This window comes from Epinephelus fuscoguttatus, linkage group LG14, assembly GCF_011397635.1.
Source record: "Epinephelus fuscoguttatus linkage group LG14, E.fuscoguttatus.final_Chr_v1".
Lineage (NCBI taxonomy): Eukaryota > Metazoa > Chordata > Actinopteri > Perciformes > Serranidae > Epinephelus > Epinephelus fuscoguttatus.
This window is the reverse complement of record NC_064765.1, coordinates 25,875,750-25,894,827: the sequence shown is the minus strand read 5'-3', so window position 1 is coordinate 25,894,827 and position 19,078 is coordinate 25,875,750. Positions and strand designations below refer to the sequence as shown.

The window sequence follows — 19,078 nt, the reverse complement described above, 5'->3', positions numbered from 1 at the left end:
AGGCCAAATTTCAGATTGCTTCCATCAAAACTGATCCACTGATGATCTATAAAGCAGTCTTCACTGATTGGCAAGAAAAGTATATATGTGAGTGGAGTGAAGGATGTAATTAAGACGTATTGTATTTCCATATATGGAGGAGCAAAGATACTTGAAACCACTTACAGTCCATTATAATGCAGTCTAAAACAAAAACTCTGCATACCGCAGCCTCAGAAATATGTGTGAATGTAATTTACTGGACTGCATTACAGTGGCAGGTTTTTTTATCTTTGTGCCACACAATGTAAATGAATGTCTTTAAATAAATGTGGTTTTTATGATGTTTAAATGCTCTGAAGTACATTTATTACATTCCTGTTCCCAATCATGATCCCATCCCTAAACCGTTCTTTCTCTCACACTCTTATTTTTCCCCTTAATTTCTTGACTCTTTTCCTCCCTCTCTTTACCTCTGTTTTTTTCTATCTATCCCCCAAATATCCTTGTGTACAGAATGTAAACCCCACAGTGGCGCAGGATTGGGTATCAGGTCTCCAGAGGCTGATACTGAAGAAGGAAGAAGAGATCAGGGCAGCTGACCGGTGTCGGATCCAACTCCAGCTGCCTGGCAAACATGACAAGTTTGTGTTTTACACACATGCATATATATACACATCTCTTGAGGTTTAATTGTCTTTCATACAATACAAATCGCACATGCAGCATTTTAACAATCACCAGTCTCTGCCCTTGCCCCCCACCCTTGTCTTTTTTTTCCTTGGTTTGTCTTTATCCCCTCTTATCCTGCTTTTTCCTCATGTCCTGTGTGTCTGTAGCTTGAGGAGAGCGTATTAGAGCACATTTGGGTATTTGGATAAACAAGTTTCTCCACCAGCTCTAATCTGAGGCATGAATCTCAGGGGAGGAAATGTGCATCAGTGTTTGCAACCAAAGGCTACCCAGCACTGCAGCTGTTGCTCAACACAAATGCTCATGTCACACAGTGTGTAACACGCTATTATAGTCTGCACGTGGTTCCCCAAGGGTGCACCTTGTTTTGGCGTTTTCACACTCTCTCTCAGGAACCAGAGCTGTCTTTCGTCTCTCTCTCTCTCTCTCTCTCTCTCTCTCTCTCTCTCTCTCTTTAACTTCCTCACTCCATCCCTCTCTCTTTAACTTCCTCACTCCATCCCTCATCCCCGCTACACTTAGCTGGTGAGATTATCCACGGGTATGTTTGGAAACACAGCTGTGCTGCTCTCATTCCTCCCCTGATCCCTCAATCGCAAAGCACACAAATCACAACACTTCTCACCATCAGTCAGGGACGGGAGTGATGCATTTCAGACAGAACCCCCACCACATACGCATGCACACATAATGGCTTCATGACCTGCTGATAGAAGCGATAATTGACATTGACTTCTATCGCATTTCTGTCACAGTCTTGTCTCGTCAGTCAGCATTGCATTGACACACTCATGTGCCCCCTTGGCTGGAATTTAACCCAGAAAGAGCTTGCTTTATTTGACTATATTTTACTGTAAAAGATGCTAAGCAGTGGACCAGTGTGTATGCAAGAATATTCAATCATTAACATGACTGCTTAGATGTCAGTGCAAATCCAGGCCCTATGGTTGCCTCAAGTGTCTCAAAGTGCATTAATCATTCAGTGCAATCTTGTAAAAGCATTCCTCATATTTGGTTCACAAATACATCATAAATACTGTCTGGTTCAAGCTCTATGCGATGACTTTTATGTCGTAAAAGATTAACTTTCAGCTTCTCTTAACTTCAAAATGCCTATTTTTGTTTAAAGTGCACTGCCCTAAAATTGCAGCCCATACAGATAGTGAGGATTTTTTTTTGTTAGCAATGAACAGAAATGATAACAAGTGTTGTTATAATCCTGTCTAATGTCATCAAAAGTGCAGCAGCCTGCAGTTATGAATTCTGACCTCCTGTCCAGTGTGTTGCTGTTGTTCTGACTCACCACGTAAAGCTTATTTTTTAAGCTCAGTCAGAACAAATATTCAGTAAATCTAGTGTTACAATGAGAAAAGTTCAAGACACTAAAAAAAAAAGCTTGTCTCAAAATATGTCCTGAAATGCATTGTTTGGATATTTGTGATTTTGATATGATGGTACTAAAGGTTTGATTTTTTTCTCTCTTACATTAATGGTGTTTTTGTTTTGTCCTCTCTATCGGCAGGTCGGGTAAACCCACTTACTTCAGTGCAGTGTTCAATACTCTCAGCCCAGCCATTAAACAGTCATGGATCAGTAACTTGCAGATGGCTAAGCTGGCTCTAGGTACAGTACACTGTCTGGCAGTACACTTCCACTGTCTCAGTTGCACAATATTTTTTTCCCATTTTAATGGTGTATCCATGCATGTATACAATATGATGGATCATTCTTTGCACCCACTGGTATATCTGTCTCTTCAATCCATTGCCTATAAGTATCCAAGTTACTACTGTTGAACATTATTGGATAGTATCTGTTAGGTTAACAACATATTAAGTTAGATAGTTTTAGTTTTACAATGTGACTTCTAGAGTCTAGTATTCTGCCGACAGGTAACTTTTGATTTAAAACACTTACTGCATACTGTACATTATTGAATGAAGTGTTTATTGTGTGTGTGTGTGTGTTTGTGTTTGACGTCAGAGGAGGACAACCTGCAGGGCTGGTTCTTTGCAGAGGATGATGGGAATCAGATCAAGAAGCAGAAACACCCTCTGTTGCTGCGACAAATGCCTGTGGTCATGTCAAAACTACAAGAATTTAAGGTGCGACATTGTCCTTTGCTACAAGTTTCTGAAATGAAGGCTGTGGTGGGATACACATTGGCCGGTTAGCTCAGTTGGTTAGAGCGTGGTGCTAATAACGCCAAGGTCGCGGGTTCGATCCCCGTACGGGCCAGTGCTCACATTATGGCCCAGTGCTAGAGGTTATACTAGCTGTTAAGAGATACACAACATATCAGATAGCATAACTGATATACTGGAGGTGTCACGGTATCTTAAATATCCTTTCTCCACTGACAAAAAATTGTTTGTGAGTTTGAGATAGTAACTCAGGTATTTACTACAGATGAGAGGGTTATCAGTAAAATTGGTATCTTAAATCAACTGTCTGAGTGTCCATGTCTCAATTTATGTATGTAACTCTGTGCCCTAAATCCCACACTCTGATCTGACTGATCAAGTGGGCCAAAGAAAGTGTAAGTTGGCTGGTGAGCTCAGTTGGTCAGGGCAAGGTGCTAATGAGACCAATGTCGAGGATTTGCTCCCAGTACGGGTCATAATTTATAGCACCTTAATGAAACTGTGTATAATATGTAGGGGGATTTAAAGGCTTCTAGCGTTAAGGATTGTAGATTGCAACCAGCTGAAACTTCCAAGTTGGAATTCCTTCAGTGTTCAGTGAAGCTGAATTGTTCACAGAGATCTCCTTCTCTCCAAAACAAACGTACCAGGTGATTTAATCCAGTAAAAGCACTGAATAAAGCAGTTTCATGTTACAAATCAGTGTTTTTCCTACACTGTTTGGCATGTCACAGATGGGTTGCTCACCTAGCAGGAGCTTATGTGTGCTCATATATCTTCTCTGATAAATAAATATTTGCTTACTTTATTTCTGATCCATATGTTCAGGAAGTTTTTGCCAGGAGCCGAATTATCCACAGAGGTCTCCTCCTCTCCAAAACAAAGGAACACAGTAATTAAAACGGGGGGGAAAAAACAGTTTCATGTTAACAAAAATCTAACTACAGTGGGCAACATGAAAATTGGAGTTTGTATTTATGTTCTAGCTGGATACCATTACATGACACTTGGAGTCAAAAATGCAATGGAGTCAGATTACACTAGTTATATGCCCCTGACGTACACACTGTGTTGAAACACAGCCCCCACATGCACATGGCCGGTTAGCTCAGTTGGTTAGAGCGTGGTGCTAATAACGCCAAGGTCGCGGGTTCGATCCCCGTACGGGCCACTTGGTTTTAACAGAACAAAAGGCAGCTGTCCGGGTTGAGTTGTCATGTAATGAGTTTTATCCATGTTGTCAAATGCTGGCTAGAAATGTAACGGCATAGTGGGCTGTCTCTGTGTATGTAGTCTGAGTGGGCGGAAGTTCACTGCATAGATCAGCCTCTCATTGGGCGGAACGAGCCACCCGTTGAAGTCCCGCCCTACCACCTCCAGTTGTGTAGCAGTTTTAAGCTGTTTTCAACACGTCCTTTACTCACTTTTGCGGTGTTTGATCTTGCGGGGATGTAGCCATTTTTCTGCCATGGTTCGCGTCCTGTAGGCGATATTTTTGTGGGCGTGTTACACCAAAACCTGTTCCCCCCCGGAAATATTTTTGCAAGCTCACCGTTGATGTGGCACCACCCAGAACGATTGTGATTGGTTGAAAGAAATACAAGCAGCCGGGGCATTTTTCTCTAATCTTAAAGTGAGAGTCGGCCCAGCCAGACCTTTCTTTTCTTGAGAAAGGGCTGGTGAGCGAGACTACTGTGTGTGTAGACCAGAATACTCACCCACATGTGCACATGGCCGGTTAGCTCAGTTGGTTAGAGCGTGGTGCTAATAACGCCAAGGTCGCGGGTTCGATCCCCGTACGGGCCATTAAGTTTTGACAGAACAAAAGGCAGCTGTCTGGGTAGAGTTGTCATGTAATGGGTTTTATCCATGTTGTCAAATGCTGGCTAGAAATGTAACGGCATAGTGGGCTGTCTCTGTGTATGTCCACCACAATACTCACTCTCTGCCATAATTCAGCACCCCCTACACAACTGTGTGTACTGATCAGCAAAGCATAGAATGACAGGTGTCAAACGGCAGTGGGGCAGGTTTGCTCACGTAGGGTGGCTGAATCTCACAAAGACCTTTATAGGTTTCTGTCTATCTTGACACTGATCAACACTAACTGGAAAGTAGAAACACCTGTTTTATTTACTTTGTGAATACCCTCACAGTGACTTGATACTTATCTGACCTTATTTCTTTATCACTCTCTCTTCTCTTCTATGGCAGGTGGAATGTGCTGTTCATAATCCAGAGCCCCATATCAACACAGAGAGCACAGCAGATACTCCCGTTGTGGGCCATGGCTGTGTCTGGGTGAGACATTTGTCCTACATTGTTCAGAAAAGAAGCACTGTGTTAGCTTACATTTCAACAATTACACAGCATGAGGTTTGTTTTCTAAGGTTTACTGTATAGTGGCTACCTATAGTAATGTGAGCTTCTTTCACCCACAGCAAGAAGTAGTTGTAGCTCTGGACGAACCAATTCAGGGGCCTCACTAGTGTTTATTGGCAAATGGTCTATCAGTCCTCTTCTTTTCAGCAGCTAAGATTATTTAAGCTCAACCACTTTTCTGTCAGTGAGTGTGGTTCTTAGTTTTGGCAGAGCACTGTTTTTCTCTATAATGTGTTAGCTGAACAGATGGTTAGTTTTTGCTGTTTATCAATTACAATGTCCAAACGTACCCTTGAGAAAAACAATCTGGGTTTGAAAATGATTGCTTCAGTACTGACGTTTTTCCTCAAAATAAACAATGACTGTCATAACTATGGTAATTACTGTTAATGCAGTGTTTCTGACACTCAGGATAAACCTTGGGTCTGTTAGAGACACAAACATCACTCCAGCTGGTTATTTTAACAGTGAGGTAATATAGAAACTGTTGCTGAAAGATGTTAAACTGAAATGTGAATTTAAGTAAGTGTTACTAAGTATAATCATTTTGCCTTTAAATTGGCCTATTATGACATAAATTTGTTGCATTCCTAAAGATGTACTTCAGTGGTTGCTTATTTGTTAAGTGCTGTTTGTTTCTTTCATTTACACTGTGCTTTTGGAGCTGGGTGTCTCTTAGAAAGATGCTCAGCCTTAACTGGGCTAAAACATTTATTCATTGATAGTGATCCATCTGCATAAATTAATGAAAGTATCCCTAAAACAAATGTTTTCTTTATCTTTGTTCAGGTTGCAAGTTGCACAAACCAGATGGGCCAGATCTCCATAGTGGCCATGCAAAGCTGCAGCCCCAAGGTGACAGAGTGTTTCAACGTGGAGTCCCGTATCCTCTGCATGGCCTACGTCCCTGCAGAGCAGCCCCAGGAGAACGGCGAGAATGCCCCTGAAAACAACCACACCCCCACAGCGAAGGCCAGCGATTCTCCCAGTGTCTGTCTGGGCATGGAGGAGGGCAGGTACAGCACACAGTGTACTTACAAAAGTGTGCCTTGCAGGGTTCTCACGGTCAGGAAATTCCTGGAAAAGTTATGAAAGAAGAAAAGCTTTTGGTTTTCCAGGCCCGGAAATGGTTTGGAATTGAAAGAATGTTTTAGAAAAGTTTTAAATATTTATTGTTTTGGCTGTTGTTTAAAATATGTCCACAAAAATCCCAAAATATGTTTAATGTTATGCGAAATACATTCCTTGTGTTACTGCTGTAAAATCTAGTGCCGCGCTATGCAGCTGTTGAAATGCCACTATGTTTGACACAGGCAACATGGGCGTATGCTAAAAGGAGAAAGCATCAAGACAACCAAAAGGCCACTCAACAAACTGCCAGCATCAGCGCATTTTTCACACTTGCTGTAGACAGGCCAGATAACGTTACCGCTCTGTGTCTACTGTATGTGTGGCCACAAAACATTCAAGTTTATAAACCATGCTACATTTTTGCTGCAATGCCTGTGTGAGGGCATAGCACACTGGTGTAAGACCCTAATTATGATGCCCTGATCACTGTATAGGTATATCTATTTTAAACTGCTTAAAGTCATGGAAATGGGGTAAAATATGATGGAAACATTTTGAAAATTCATTGGTAATGATGTATGGGAACCCTGGCCTTTTTAAGTTTTGTACAAATTAATTACAAACTTTTTTGCGAAACTTTTAAAGTCAGCTGTGTCCATGCAATATGTTACGTTTTAATAAATCACAGTTTTTAATTATGTGCCATGAATGATAAATGTCAGGTTGTAATTATGCATGTATTCATAGTAAATGTCAGGATTAAAGAACAAAGGCATCTATCCAATATATTTGGATATATCAATGGACCATAATGCAGTGTAGAATTTAAAAGTATCATTGCTGTGTCCTTAGGCACCGCATCCATTTTAAAATTGGATTCAGCATTGGTATCGCTACAAAAGGTCAGGGTGTTCTTTTACAGTTTGTCAAAAAGTACTCTTGTAATTGTGGGAAGTCACTTAGTAATAATCCAGCGTCAGGGAAAGTGAGTACACCAAGAAGAAAACCTCCCAAAATGCATTTTGAAAATGTTTCAGTTGTTGAAGCTACAAAATTAATTTATTTAGATTACATTTTATTTTTGCAGGTATCATTTAAAATGTCAAATAAAGATGCACACTGTATTATATTTGTTTCTTATCTTCTCTCCTGTTCAGCATCATTGTGTATAAGAGCAGCCAGCGGTCAAAGAAAGTACGTCTGCAGCATTTCTTCACCCCTGACAAGTCCACCGTCACCAGCCTGGTCTATAAGAAACACTGTCTGTACGTCGGCCTGGTCAGCGGCTCTGTGGCGGTCTACTCCAGATCACAAGGTGTGTGTGTCAGGAGGGGAGGGGATTTGTCAATTTGTGTATTTCTTCTGTTATAGTCTCAGAATTCGTCCTTTGTGATGTTTGTTGATTCTCTTTAATGGCTATAATTAGGGCAATTATGAGGTTAAATCACTGTTATTATGTAAAACAGAAATGCATTCATTGAGTTAATTAGATTTGGTTTTAGAGCTGTGTAGGCTGGCAGTGTTTACCTCAGTATTTAGTCTGCACCAGCCCTGAATTTTGTAGCCTTAAACATAATTGGCCATGAATGAGAGCACTGTTGCTGACTTGGTAACGTTGTTTGATGTAGCAACATTTAACACACTCCTGCTGACACCATGTACCAAAAGCAACTAGCACCATTATCTGAGGACTTTATTCAGTTATAGGCAGAACATTTGTTAAAACGCTGAATCATCTGACAGCACTGAATGAAAGGGATTATTCTGGGGAGAAGAACATACGCAGAGTTGTTGTTTTTAGGTCCATCGCTCTAACTGCTATTTTTCTTTCTCTCTGAGTCACTGGGTTGGCGTTATTGTGCAAGTCAGAGGCTCAGTGTGTAGCTCGAGGTCAGGGGTCTCCTCTGCTCTGTGTTGGGGTTCTGTTTCCGTTCGCTCGGTTGTCTGGGAGAATCCAATCTGTTCGCGGTGACCTATTTAATGTCTTCCCTCCAAACAAGCACAGACACATTAGAGGAGAGGATCTGAGCTGCACTCTTCCCACAGTCTTTCACATTCTGTTTTGTTCTGTCTCTTATTGGCTTTCATAGCATTGCAAACAGAGAGAGACAATCTGAGCCTCCTCCTCTCAGTGTTTTTCTCTGTGTAACATAATGTGGGTAAAGATAAGTGCATATTCAGAACACGAGGAAACAGAATCCTTGTAATTCTTGGCTGTCAAACGTAAGTATTGGTGTCGCTATCCTGTGATGCCACCATTGCTCGAGGCATGTTTTACTAACCTCAGTCACACATATTCCTTCCTCCGTGCGCTCATTTGACTCAAATTAAATGTACAACAACAACTTCTCTGAGGAAGAACTTTCAAAAGGACACCCCGAATTAAAAAAACCTATTTTTTCCTCTTAGCTGTAGTGCTATTTTATCAGTCTAGTTTGTTTTGGTGTGAGATGAGTGTTGGAGATATCAGCCGTACAGATGTCTTGAATGCTCTTGACTGTAATGGAACTAGATGTCACTCGGCTTGTTGCACTCAAAGCACCAAAAAAAATACATTTGAAAAACTCGGCAATATCTCCAACACTCTGCAACTCACAGCAAAACAAACTAGATTGATAAACAGCACAACAGGTATGAGGGAAAAAAATTGATTTCAGGATGAACTGTCCCTTTACTGTAAGCGTCCTTGCACAGTTTGTACCTTTGTTCTGTTAAGTTGGTCTGTAGCTAGAGAGAGAGAGAGAGAGAGAGAGAGAGAGAGAGAAACAGAAAGAATATGCACAATGGCCTGGGGACAGAAACACAGGAGGAAAAACTGTTCTTGCTCATTCCACAGTTGAGCAACAGCTTTGGCAGAAACATACTATATCTATGTAACCATTCAGGAATGTTCAGGGCTACTCATTACTCCTTGTTGTGATGCATGTGTCATTTCTTTTCCCCCTTTAATACTCCACACACCAATTATTAGACACTGGCACAGAGTATGCCAGTGTTGGCTTCAGTGAATCTGAATGTTCCGACAGTTTTAGTAGCTGCTGTTCATCATTCATCATCACTGGTGTGTCAAACGAATTCCCAGAAGAAAATCCTGGCCCTAGATCTTTTTAAGTCTGATTTGTATGGTGTCTTCCAATCAACAGCTCTGTCACTGTCACTAGAACACGATGCCTGGTGCTAAAATGATGAGTCATCCTGCATAGTTTGGTGGGGAAACTGTTCCCTGCATCCCCCGTTGTAATGCTGCTCAAGTTCTTAATCACAGTGAAGGGCTCTGCCTGTACCCCATTAGCATTTAAAGTAGACCCAGGGTTTACATTGCACAGAGGAAAGCAAGCAGAACTAGGAAAATGATCAGCTTATATGCTTTGATGTTAAACTGCCAGCTGATTCAAAGGGGACCCTCCCTGTGAACAGTGACAAGACATCAAAAATAGCTGAACAGACGGGGATGTTGTTTTGTCTTTAAAGCCATCTGAGTTATCCCGCATGGGAATGCTATCCTGCTGTAGAGGCAGTATGTCTGAAGCAGGCCAGTCAGCCTCATTCTGCCATCCTTGCTATTTCCTTTTGTGACTGACTGTGCGAGAGATGGAGAGAGAAGGAGGCAATGATTCGGCAAAGGTCGCACATCACAGCCAGACGGTCAGGACATAAACTCTGTTCACCTCTGTTCTGCCATGCTGCAGCATCTACTTTTTCCTGTTGAGAATATTGCACATTTCTTGTTGTTTGTTAGAGCTTTGTCAAAATACAATTGGCTTGTTTAATCAGCGTTCACTGTCTGGTTTGTGTGCTGCTGTGCGCGCACACACACACACACACACACTGTGATGAGTAGTTTGCTGCAGCTGACACTGACATGAAGGAATGCTACAGTTTAAGAAGTGAGAGATGTGGGCAGACTTACGTAAGACTGCAAGTTGGCACTCCTGTCATTTTTTTTCTTCTTCTCCGCTGCTCCTTTCCTTTTCTTTTTTCTCCTGATGTACATCTACCTACACAGCATGATTATTGCAATAATATACACAGGGCATTGCTGGAATGCTAATCCCACCTAGCCCCTTTAAAGGGAGATTACCCTCACTTCCCCCGTCATTACTGTACCTCTGAAAGACCATCTCTCCCTGCGTGGCACCTCTGCCTTCAATAGCCGCCTTTGTACCTTCTCTTAACAAACGCGATTGGTGAGGCCTCATTCACTTCCTGGCCCAGATTAGCTAAGGGAATGTGGTATCTGGAGGAAATGAAGTCTGTATTCAACACAGGGATCTTTTAATTAAAAGTACTTGTCGGTAAAAAAGAAAGGCAATTTACTGATGCACAATCCTGTATTGTGCTGTACGTAAAACTGATCAAATGTAGAACTGTTTTCTGTCTAGCGAACATTTGCTCTCATTTTATGACGACCAGGGAACATAATGGTTGTAGAAATGAAATGTGTGGATATTTATAAAGGCACTGCATGGGGTGTTTGGTTGCAGCGGAGCTGGCACTGTAGGTGCCCAGGCACATGTAGAACAGAGTGTGTAGGAGGTGTGTGTGGGATAGAGCGCCGCTCTGACTAATGCCTCGCAGCCCATCTATATTCATAGTGAAGGCTGTGAAAACCATCAATGGCCACTCCACCAGCATTAGCAGAGCCATAAATGCAGATGACCTTTTCAGGCGACACTTACAAAGACAGAGTGTCTATTATTATGTCTTCCATATAAAGTGTAAACCATTCTTCTTCAACTGTTGCATGAAACACCTCCACAGGTCTTCTTTGCAAAAGAGAATTATTAATACCAATAGAAGAGCTGTACTGTACTGTTTGTTTGTCGTAGCTTAAGTTTCAGCATACTGCTACTTTATTATATTTCAGATCCTCTCTGAATATATGTATTCTAGAGAGGTTTAAGAAAAGAGTTGTCGATACACTTTAGAAAAAACTATTCATCAGTTTTTGATTAATAGTTTATGTGCAAAGATTCTTGGCAGATTTGTGTTGTGTTTGAATTCCCAACTGCGAGATAGCAGTGTTATAATCTATATTCAGCCATTCGGCTCTTTCACTCCTTTGTAACAACATATCGCCAGTGTGTTGCAGAGGCTGTGATGAATACAAATGCAGATCCCACTGTTCTGATTGTCTAAAAATGGTTGTGCGTTCTTTATTTTATGACAGTTTTCCCTAAAATTAGAAATGTTATTAGATTAGAATCACACATATCACCTTGCTAACAGTATGGCAGTATATTGAATTGTAGTCCCTGCAGGGTTGGAAATTAACTTTTGTGCCCATGAACCTACCACTGTGGCCGGTGGATTCCAAAATCTACCAGCTACTTAAAAGGTTATCATTGTTTTTTGGTTTGTGCGTGAAGCAAATCTAGCAGCCACTTGCCTGTTTTACCACCATTTGGCTGGTGCTGGTGCTAACCCTGCACCCCTGTATCATGATACTTCTGTATTGCCCAATTCTTGCCAATACAAAGCCCAAATATTCTGTGTTTGTTCATAATGTGTTTTGTGAAATGCAGATTTTTTTATTTGTTTGAATATTGAGGTGCCAGTTGAAGCTCTGTAGATTAAGTGGAGTTGTAAAGTCACGAAGCAGCACACATAAACTCTAAGAAACCCTGTGTAGCATCTTTATCCTGTCCTGTCCTGTGTGTGTGTGTGGGCTGGCAGGTGTGTGTTCATATCTGTGTGCCTGTGTGTGTGAGAACTATGCATAGGATTGTGTGGGTGGGGATGCAATATCTCTTGTGATGACAACCTGTCTGGTACTTGTAGATGTAGATGAGTATTTCAAACAGGGTTAAATCATGAATTTTGAATACTTGAGGAAATGATGATTATGTAACATGAAATAAGATGTGTGTTGTAATCAGAAATGTTACTCACTCAATAATAATAATAAAAGGAATGTAATAAAAGAAGGAGTACTGAGGTGCCAGTATTGTGTTTGTTGTTACAGATGGTTCGTGGAGTTGTGAAAAGCCTAAGGTGTTGAAACTGGGAGTCCTCCCAGTCAAGGCCATGCTGGCTGTGGAGGATCACCTCTGGGCTTCATCGGGCGGACAGGTCTTCATCATCAGCACCCACACACACTGTGTAGAGGTACGTAACCTCGCTCTGATACTGTTAGGCTACTGTTACATACTGTATCTGTATCATAAAAAAGCAGGGTAGCAGATTGTTGTGTGTGTGTGTGTGTGTGTGGTGTAAAAAACCCTTGTATACCTGCAGGAAAGTTGAGAACAGAGTTATGGATTTATTTGTTTGCCCAAGAAGCAACTGGTGTAAACTACAGCTACTTAAAATATAAAGAACCTCTAGTAGGTGAAGGTGCCTCATTAACCTTCCTGGGATTGCTTCTTTCCTTACCCGGAATATGGATGTTATTCCCTGTGTATGTTCCGGCCTTGTTTCGGGAATGAAAGCACCTGCAGTGGGTCCAGGAATAGTAACGTTCCTGTGACATGCACTCACTAATAATCTGTTTAGCCTCATTAAGCTCATTATGTTGGACCACCTGCCTGTCTCGCTCTCTTTTCCTCGAGGACTTACAGTCAGTCCAGAGCGGTGACTGTAAGGGAAACAGAGAGAGAGACAGAGATGAAGAAGTTACTGTACAATATAAATGAATGTGTGCAAAACAAAATGCAGAACATTACATTTACATTTCATGCTCCTTCATCACCACATTTCATCAGAACCCTGTACTGACACACTTGTGAATGGACTCTCCCTAGCCAAATATAACTCCACCTCCATGTAAAGCTATGTGTGGTAAGATTATGTAACCAGTGGTGATGGAAAAAGCCCAGTTTATTGGTCTCCATGCACTGAGAATTAAAAATTACACGCTGCACATTTGTGAAACTATTCTTGTTCCCACTAATGAAAGAAATGCAAATTAAGAGTTAAAGAAAACTGACTAGAATTTTGATTTATATAAAAGATCTTATTAAACATTGGTAAATACTACCTTCCATGTGCTTCTTGTTTTGACTACACTTCATTGCAGCCTCATTACGTTCTGAAATATTGACATCACCCCCGAATAAACATCCTTGGTGCATTTGGACTAAAAAAAAACCCTGTTTGATATCCTTTGTTGCCTATTGTAGAAATGTGATTCTTTTGATTCCCATTTGGGTAGCACAGCATAATCACAGTGTCCCAGACATTACAACCACAGACAATGCATGGGCTGCTGTAGTCTAAACAGGCTGAGACAGACTTTCTGTGGGTTGATTGCTTCTCAAATAGTTTTTTGTCTATTTTGTAGTCTCACACACAGCCAAAACAACTCAAAACTTCACCCTGAAGCCACTGTCATGTTTAGCCTGGGTTTAAAATGTCACTAACGGCAGTATAAAGTGCTGTTTGTGCAACAGCCTGCTGCAATTTTCAATGCTCTCTCGTAGGTAGACAGTCACAGTGACTAACAACCAGGCAGCAACCTGTCACAGAGTTAAAGCAACAACACAGGTTAATTAAGATTTAAAATTTCATGCTGGAGTCTCCTGCACCTTAGCTCGTTGAACAAACAAACATTCACCGGAGAAATGTGCACTGCTAACCGCAGTTTGCAGGCTACATAGCTAATTAGCTGGTAATCAGGTAATTAACACTAATCACCTGCAGAACAGTAACCAAATACAACCTTTACATGCTTGTCCCTACTCTTCAGTACAGAGGAAGGACCACAGCTTTCAATTTTTATGGTAACAGTTGTGTTTTGTTTGTTTTTTTTTGACTCAGGCTGTTATTTGAGATCTCATGCTCATATTTTCACACTTGTTTTTCAGGTTTTAGTCTAATTATCACTTAAAAAGTCCTTAGAAGTAGATTTTACTTGCTGATATTTTGAATTCACTCAGCCATCATAGCGGTTATTTTTACTTTGGTGGTAGACATCCTCCCACAGGCTGAATTTATGATGAATGTGCAAAAGTAAAGGCCTAAGTCCTGTCACATTGCCCTGTCTTCACCATCCAGAGGCAGCTGGAGGCCCACCAGGAAGAGGGCATGGTGGTGTCCCACATGGTGGTGGCTGGGGTTGGCATCTGGATCGCCTTCAGCTCTGGTTCAACTTTGCGCCTTTTCCACACCGAGACCCTGGAGCACCTGCAGGACATTAACATTGCCACACCTGTCCACAATACACTGCCTGGTAAGACATAACTCTCATTTCTAGACTGAAATATTAGGTCTTAACTGGGAATAACATTAAGCTTTTTAAGGCACTTACTCGTCACACACTGAGCCTGAGTAAAAATTATTCTGAGAAAAAGGTCATCTTTCCAGGTTCAGCTTTTTTGCCGATAAACAGAATTGTAAATTACTTAAATAACACCTAAGTTTTTAGTTCAAAATTTAAGGATCAAAGTAATGAAAAATAAATAAAAATCTCCCAAAATTCTGATTAGGATCTTTTCGCTCCATCTCTACAGTAACCAGAAAAACAGTCCTGGAGGTTTGAGATTTTCTACACACTATCTAATAAGAAAATATACTGACCTAAAGTACTGAAAGTCTTGTGGTTTGACATTCAGTCACGGTGACTCTGTGGTCTTACCGACTTCACCACTTCAACAACCACCGCCTGTTTCAGTTCTGTTCGCCTGCCCTTGAGTGTCAATCAGTAATGTGATCTGTGCGCCTGTCTGAGACAGAAACCTTTTACAGAGTGTCAAAATGTCTGAAGATGAACAGCGCAGAACAGTTGTTCACTCTTTTGATACCAGATCTTGTGATCATCTCGTCAAACACACTTAACCCTGACACAGCCCAGCATTTGCAGACTGTGATGCAGGTCCCATGATGCCATTTTTTTTTCACAGTGCTTCCTTACATGTCAGTAATTAGCTGGCATCAGTGTAGGTGCTCATCCTGACAGCTCTTGTTATGGCAGATTTGTCATGCTCTCATCTTCCTTTAGTCTAAACAGTGAATCAGGAACCTCTCATTTTGTCTCTATTGATAGTGTTGCGTAAGGAAACTTTTGACCTCATCATATCATTCTTAAGGAAACTCAGTGTGCTCTGTCTGAAAGGAAAATCCAGCCCAAATTTGAACACTTGTGAAAACAAATGATGGGACATCCTTTTGATAACAGGCCAAACACACCCCAGAAAATGACATCACATTGAAATATTGTGCATATTTGCAGCTGAACAACTAGTCCAGCTGGTGGAGGTCAGTATAAAATAACAATTCCCAGCTATCTGAAACATTAATGTTGGAGTTTCTTTTGGAAGTGTTTATTATGTCACAAAATCCATCACTCAGAAAGTAGAAATAACACTTTGTCCACCAACCAATAGCCTCAACCGATCATGATGTTAATGCTGGAACAAAATATTAACTGTAATGACTAATAAAACCAAACCTACCTAGATCAAATGTAAACAGCATGTAAGGGCTGAGTATTGTTTAAAAAATTATGATACCAGTACCCTTAAACTGATACAGATACCAACAGAGTACTGAGTTTGACACCTTTTGTTTCATTCGAATGGAAGAATTCAGGTGTGTAAAATGCCACCAGAAGACACAGCCGTGTCGTATAGCCATGCCTTTGAAAGTTTCGGTGGCATCTCGGCATGCTGAATACACCACGCTTGACTTCAACACACCACAGAATGCATGGGTTGTAGCTGCTACCATAGTGGGCCAATCACATTTCATTAAATCAAAGAACACTTGTGGTGATTGGCTGTCAGCAAAACCACACCAATACTCATTTATTTTCTAGATCTGGGTACAGCACGATCAAATGCAGGTTGATTTTCTCTTCAACAGACATGATATAGCATTACAAGTGGGAGCAGTAACTCTGATGAGAAGAGTGGTTTGCTCCTACTTTGAAGAGCAATTTACTTCACTTACATCATTCCACTGTAATGACTCACCTTTGATCTCTCACTGTGTAAGGCACTGCAGAGGTAAACCTGTCATTAACAGGCTGTAATATCTGCAGAACAACATCTGAGAAGATAAATGAGCCGTATCCCACAGACAGTTTGATACCAGATGAGTTTTGTTCGCAGCAAATATTTGTTTTGGACTCTTTTAAAAACTGAGAAGTTGAACTTAGATATGTATATATGAATATGAAAGAGCATAGCAACTTTTCAGCAAAATATTCTGTATTTTCACAATTACAGTTTCAGTGAAAAATGATGTATTGGCCTTAAGATTACCTCTCAAGCATGTCCTGACTCAAGTGAAGTGTTACAGTTGGTACGCTGTTACAATAATAAGTTTTCCATGAACATCTAATGGGAACCATACGAGATCCTATGAAAAGCTAGCGAGTAGAATACACTCAGAATGTGCACCTATCGGCTGTTTGCTAATGCTGAAAATGTATGCTAACTAGCTAACGTTTAGACAGGAATTTAGCATAACATTGTGTAAAGAGAACCATTCATGAAGTTGTCATTTTCACAACACTTTACAAAAACTGTCACAATCGATGAAGCCTATGTAACACTCATGTTATTACTTTATTATTATTAAATACTTTTTAAATCATTTTAAAGTAATAAAATAGAGAAACAGTTAAGTGTTTGACATTGATTGTACCTATTTGCAGCAGTCAAGCAACAGCTTCTGCTGGGGTACGGCTACACCACTTGGACCGACCACACACAGAACTGCAGCACACCGTTATATCAGAACCACTTGTAATAATAATGCCAATTTTTGAAGTTTATTTATGATTATGATTTCATTTGCTAATGATTATTTTGGACAGCGGCATTGGTTTCCTGTTGTAGCACAGCAAAATAATTCATTTGTATTTTTTATTAGTTTATAGATGGGATGTGTCACCCCCAATTTAATTACTCTCTTGGTACAGTAGTGTGTGTATTGCATTGTGCCATAACACTGTCAAGAACTTGTGGATGCATTCTCTAGCAGGGACAATAGTTTGTTTCTATGGCAACTGTTGTCATCACAGTAGATGATACTGTATTTAGTGTGCGGCAGTTAATTGTGAAACAGTTTCCTGCCATGAGTGTTGAAGCCAAACATTTCACCGTCAGACCAAATGACCGTTAGTGTGACAATTGCCTCGGGCTGAAGTCATCAGAGCTGCTGCTTCGGATCTTGTAATCTGCTGCGTTACATCAGCTTGACCCAAAAACACACACACAGCCTAAAAGGATGATTGTAGTTTTTTCTTTTGGGAGGGGAGATTGCTTCTGTTGGTATGAAGTCAGGATTGTGCAGTCCAGTCACTGCTGCTTTCAATCTCCTTTTCCTTTGCACTGAGTAATGCAGACAGTTGTGGTTTGGCGTGCATTTCCTGTAGCATTCCTTGTAATGTTGTCTTCAAGTTTTACATACATTGTTTTGACAATTGACTCCTTGTCTTCCTCTCGTGACTGGATTGCACCGGGTTTTCATTCTTAAATGAGCGTTTGATCTGGGTTTTGATGACAGCTGTGGTTTAATCTGTATGTGTATTGTGGTCTCCAGTTAATGACTAGCCTCCAGTTGTTCTTTGTGCAATCTCATCTTCAGCATCATTAGCAGTGTTGTCATTAGCCCAGCTTTGCCCAGACTGTGTGCACATCCAGTCTTCAGAGGGACTTCTCTATTATTGCCACAAGGTAGCAATAACATTTGGAAAGGCATCAGAAGTATTTAGCAAATGACAAAAGAGAATGTGTGGAGATTGCGTAACATCTGCTAAAGCAGGTTAGCTCTTTTCATCAGGCACTTCTACCACTTCAAGCAGCATTTATTAATCAGGAGAATGTCAGATCTCATGTAATTAGCTTTTGGGAGAGAGGCTTTAAATACCACTTAGCTATTGGAGCAGCTATGAAGACAGAACCCGACACTGTGAAGGCTTAAATACACTCTGCAACAAAGAACCATCCATTCACAGCTTGTTGTATCCATGACTACAAGTTGTTCAATCTGGCACAATGGCTAACGGCATTGCTGCAGTGTCATGCTTGTGTCTGCAGAGAAAACAAATTTGTGGACAGCACTGGCAACAGTAGAAACACTACATTTACAAACCCCAAGTTTCCTTAAGGAAATCCCTAATTACATGTAAAAATGTAAAGTGATGAGTTGCTGCATGAAGTATCCATGCTGACCTGTTATTGTGGGAGAATCTCACTCTCATACCCAGTGTTTAGAGTTATAAGTGGAAGACCTCTTTGTCAGACAGATGTGAATGATAATACTAGCCTGCTTTGGGACCTCACTGCCTATATTAGCTAATAGGATCCATGCAGCCGCAGAGGAAGCTGGTTCTGGGACAGACCACCACACATGAAAGCTTTCATCCTCTGGGCCTCGCCATTAAGAGCTCACTTCCTCTGATAACAGTACTGGGTCTCCGGACTGTCAGTCAGCATGGAAATCAAACGTTTCTTTATACAGCTTAAATCACCAACAAGGTTGTGTGGTTGTGATTTGGGTTTTTTAGTCCACCTGTCTGCTGCTCTTTCCATTGCCTGTTGTCATGTGTGCTTTTCCAGAGCTCTCCACAGTGGTGTTTATCACTGGTGGCTGCTGCTGTGGAGCAGAATGAAACCAAAAAATGTGCTGTTTCTGCACAAAGTCTGATGTAATTGGAACTGCCAACCAAACTGTTTGGACAGGAGGGCCTGCCTGCAATCGATGCGCTGGAGTCAGTGTGATGGGTCTTTCATCTGCAAGTCTGCACTTCATTAATGTACATTTACTGAGACACAAGCTAAAAATAATATCATCTTATCAGAAAACGGCAAGAAGTGGTATTGTTCTGATATTTGATCTCTGGTTTCTGCATCCCTATTACT

At 41.0% G+C, this 19,078-nt stretch overlaps 1 protein-coding gene and 3 non-coding genes across 5 annotated transcripts in view; all 4 read left to right on the top strand.

Moving 5' to 3' along the window:
* arhgef10 (Rho guanine nucleotide exchange factor (GEF) 10) overlaps nt 1-19,078 on the top strand; it is a 58,674-nt gene that overhangs the window by 31,865 nt on the left and 7,731 nt on the right. For both annotated transcript variants that reach the window (XM_049596197.1, XM_049596196.1), the window contains 8 exons: nt 496-623; nt 2,195-2,295; nt 2,656-2,777; nt 5,031-5,117; nt 5,988-6,214; nt 7,427-7,584; nt 12,235-12,377; nt 14,265-14,439. In XM_049596197.1, coding sequence (XP_049452154.1) covers nt 496-623; nt 2,195-2,295; nt 2,656-2,777; nt 5,031-5,117; nt 5,988-6,214; nt 7,427-7,584; nt 12,235-12,377; nt 14,265-14,439 — 1,141 coding nt within the window. The remainder of the gene's footprint in view (nt 1-495; nt 624-2,194; nt 2,296-2,655; nt 2,778-5,030; nt 5,118-5,987; nt 6,215-7,426; nt 7,585-12,234; nt 12,378-14,264; nt 14,440-19,078) is intronic.
* On the top strand, nt 2,837-2,910 carry trnai-aau (transfer RNA isoleucine (anticodon AAU)). The gene has a single exon. It is a non-coding gene; the product is annotated as a tRNA-Ile (tRNA).
* trnai-aau (transfer RNA isoleucine (anticodon AAU)) lies at nt 3,914-3,987 on the top strand. Its single transcript has one exon. It is a non-coding gene; the product is annotated as a tRNA-Ile (tRNA).
* On the top strand, nt 4,549-4,622 carry trnai-aau (transfer RNA isoleucine (anticodon AAU)). Its single transcript has one exon. It is a non-coding gene; the product is annotated as a tRNA-Ile (tRNA).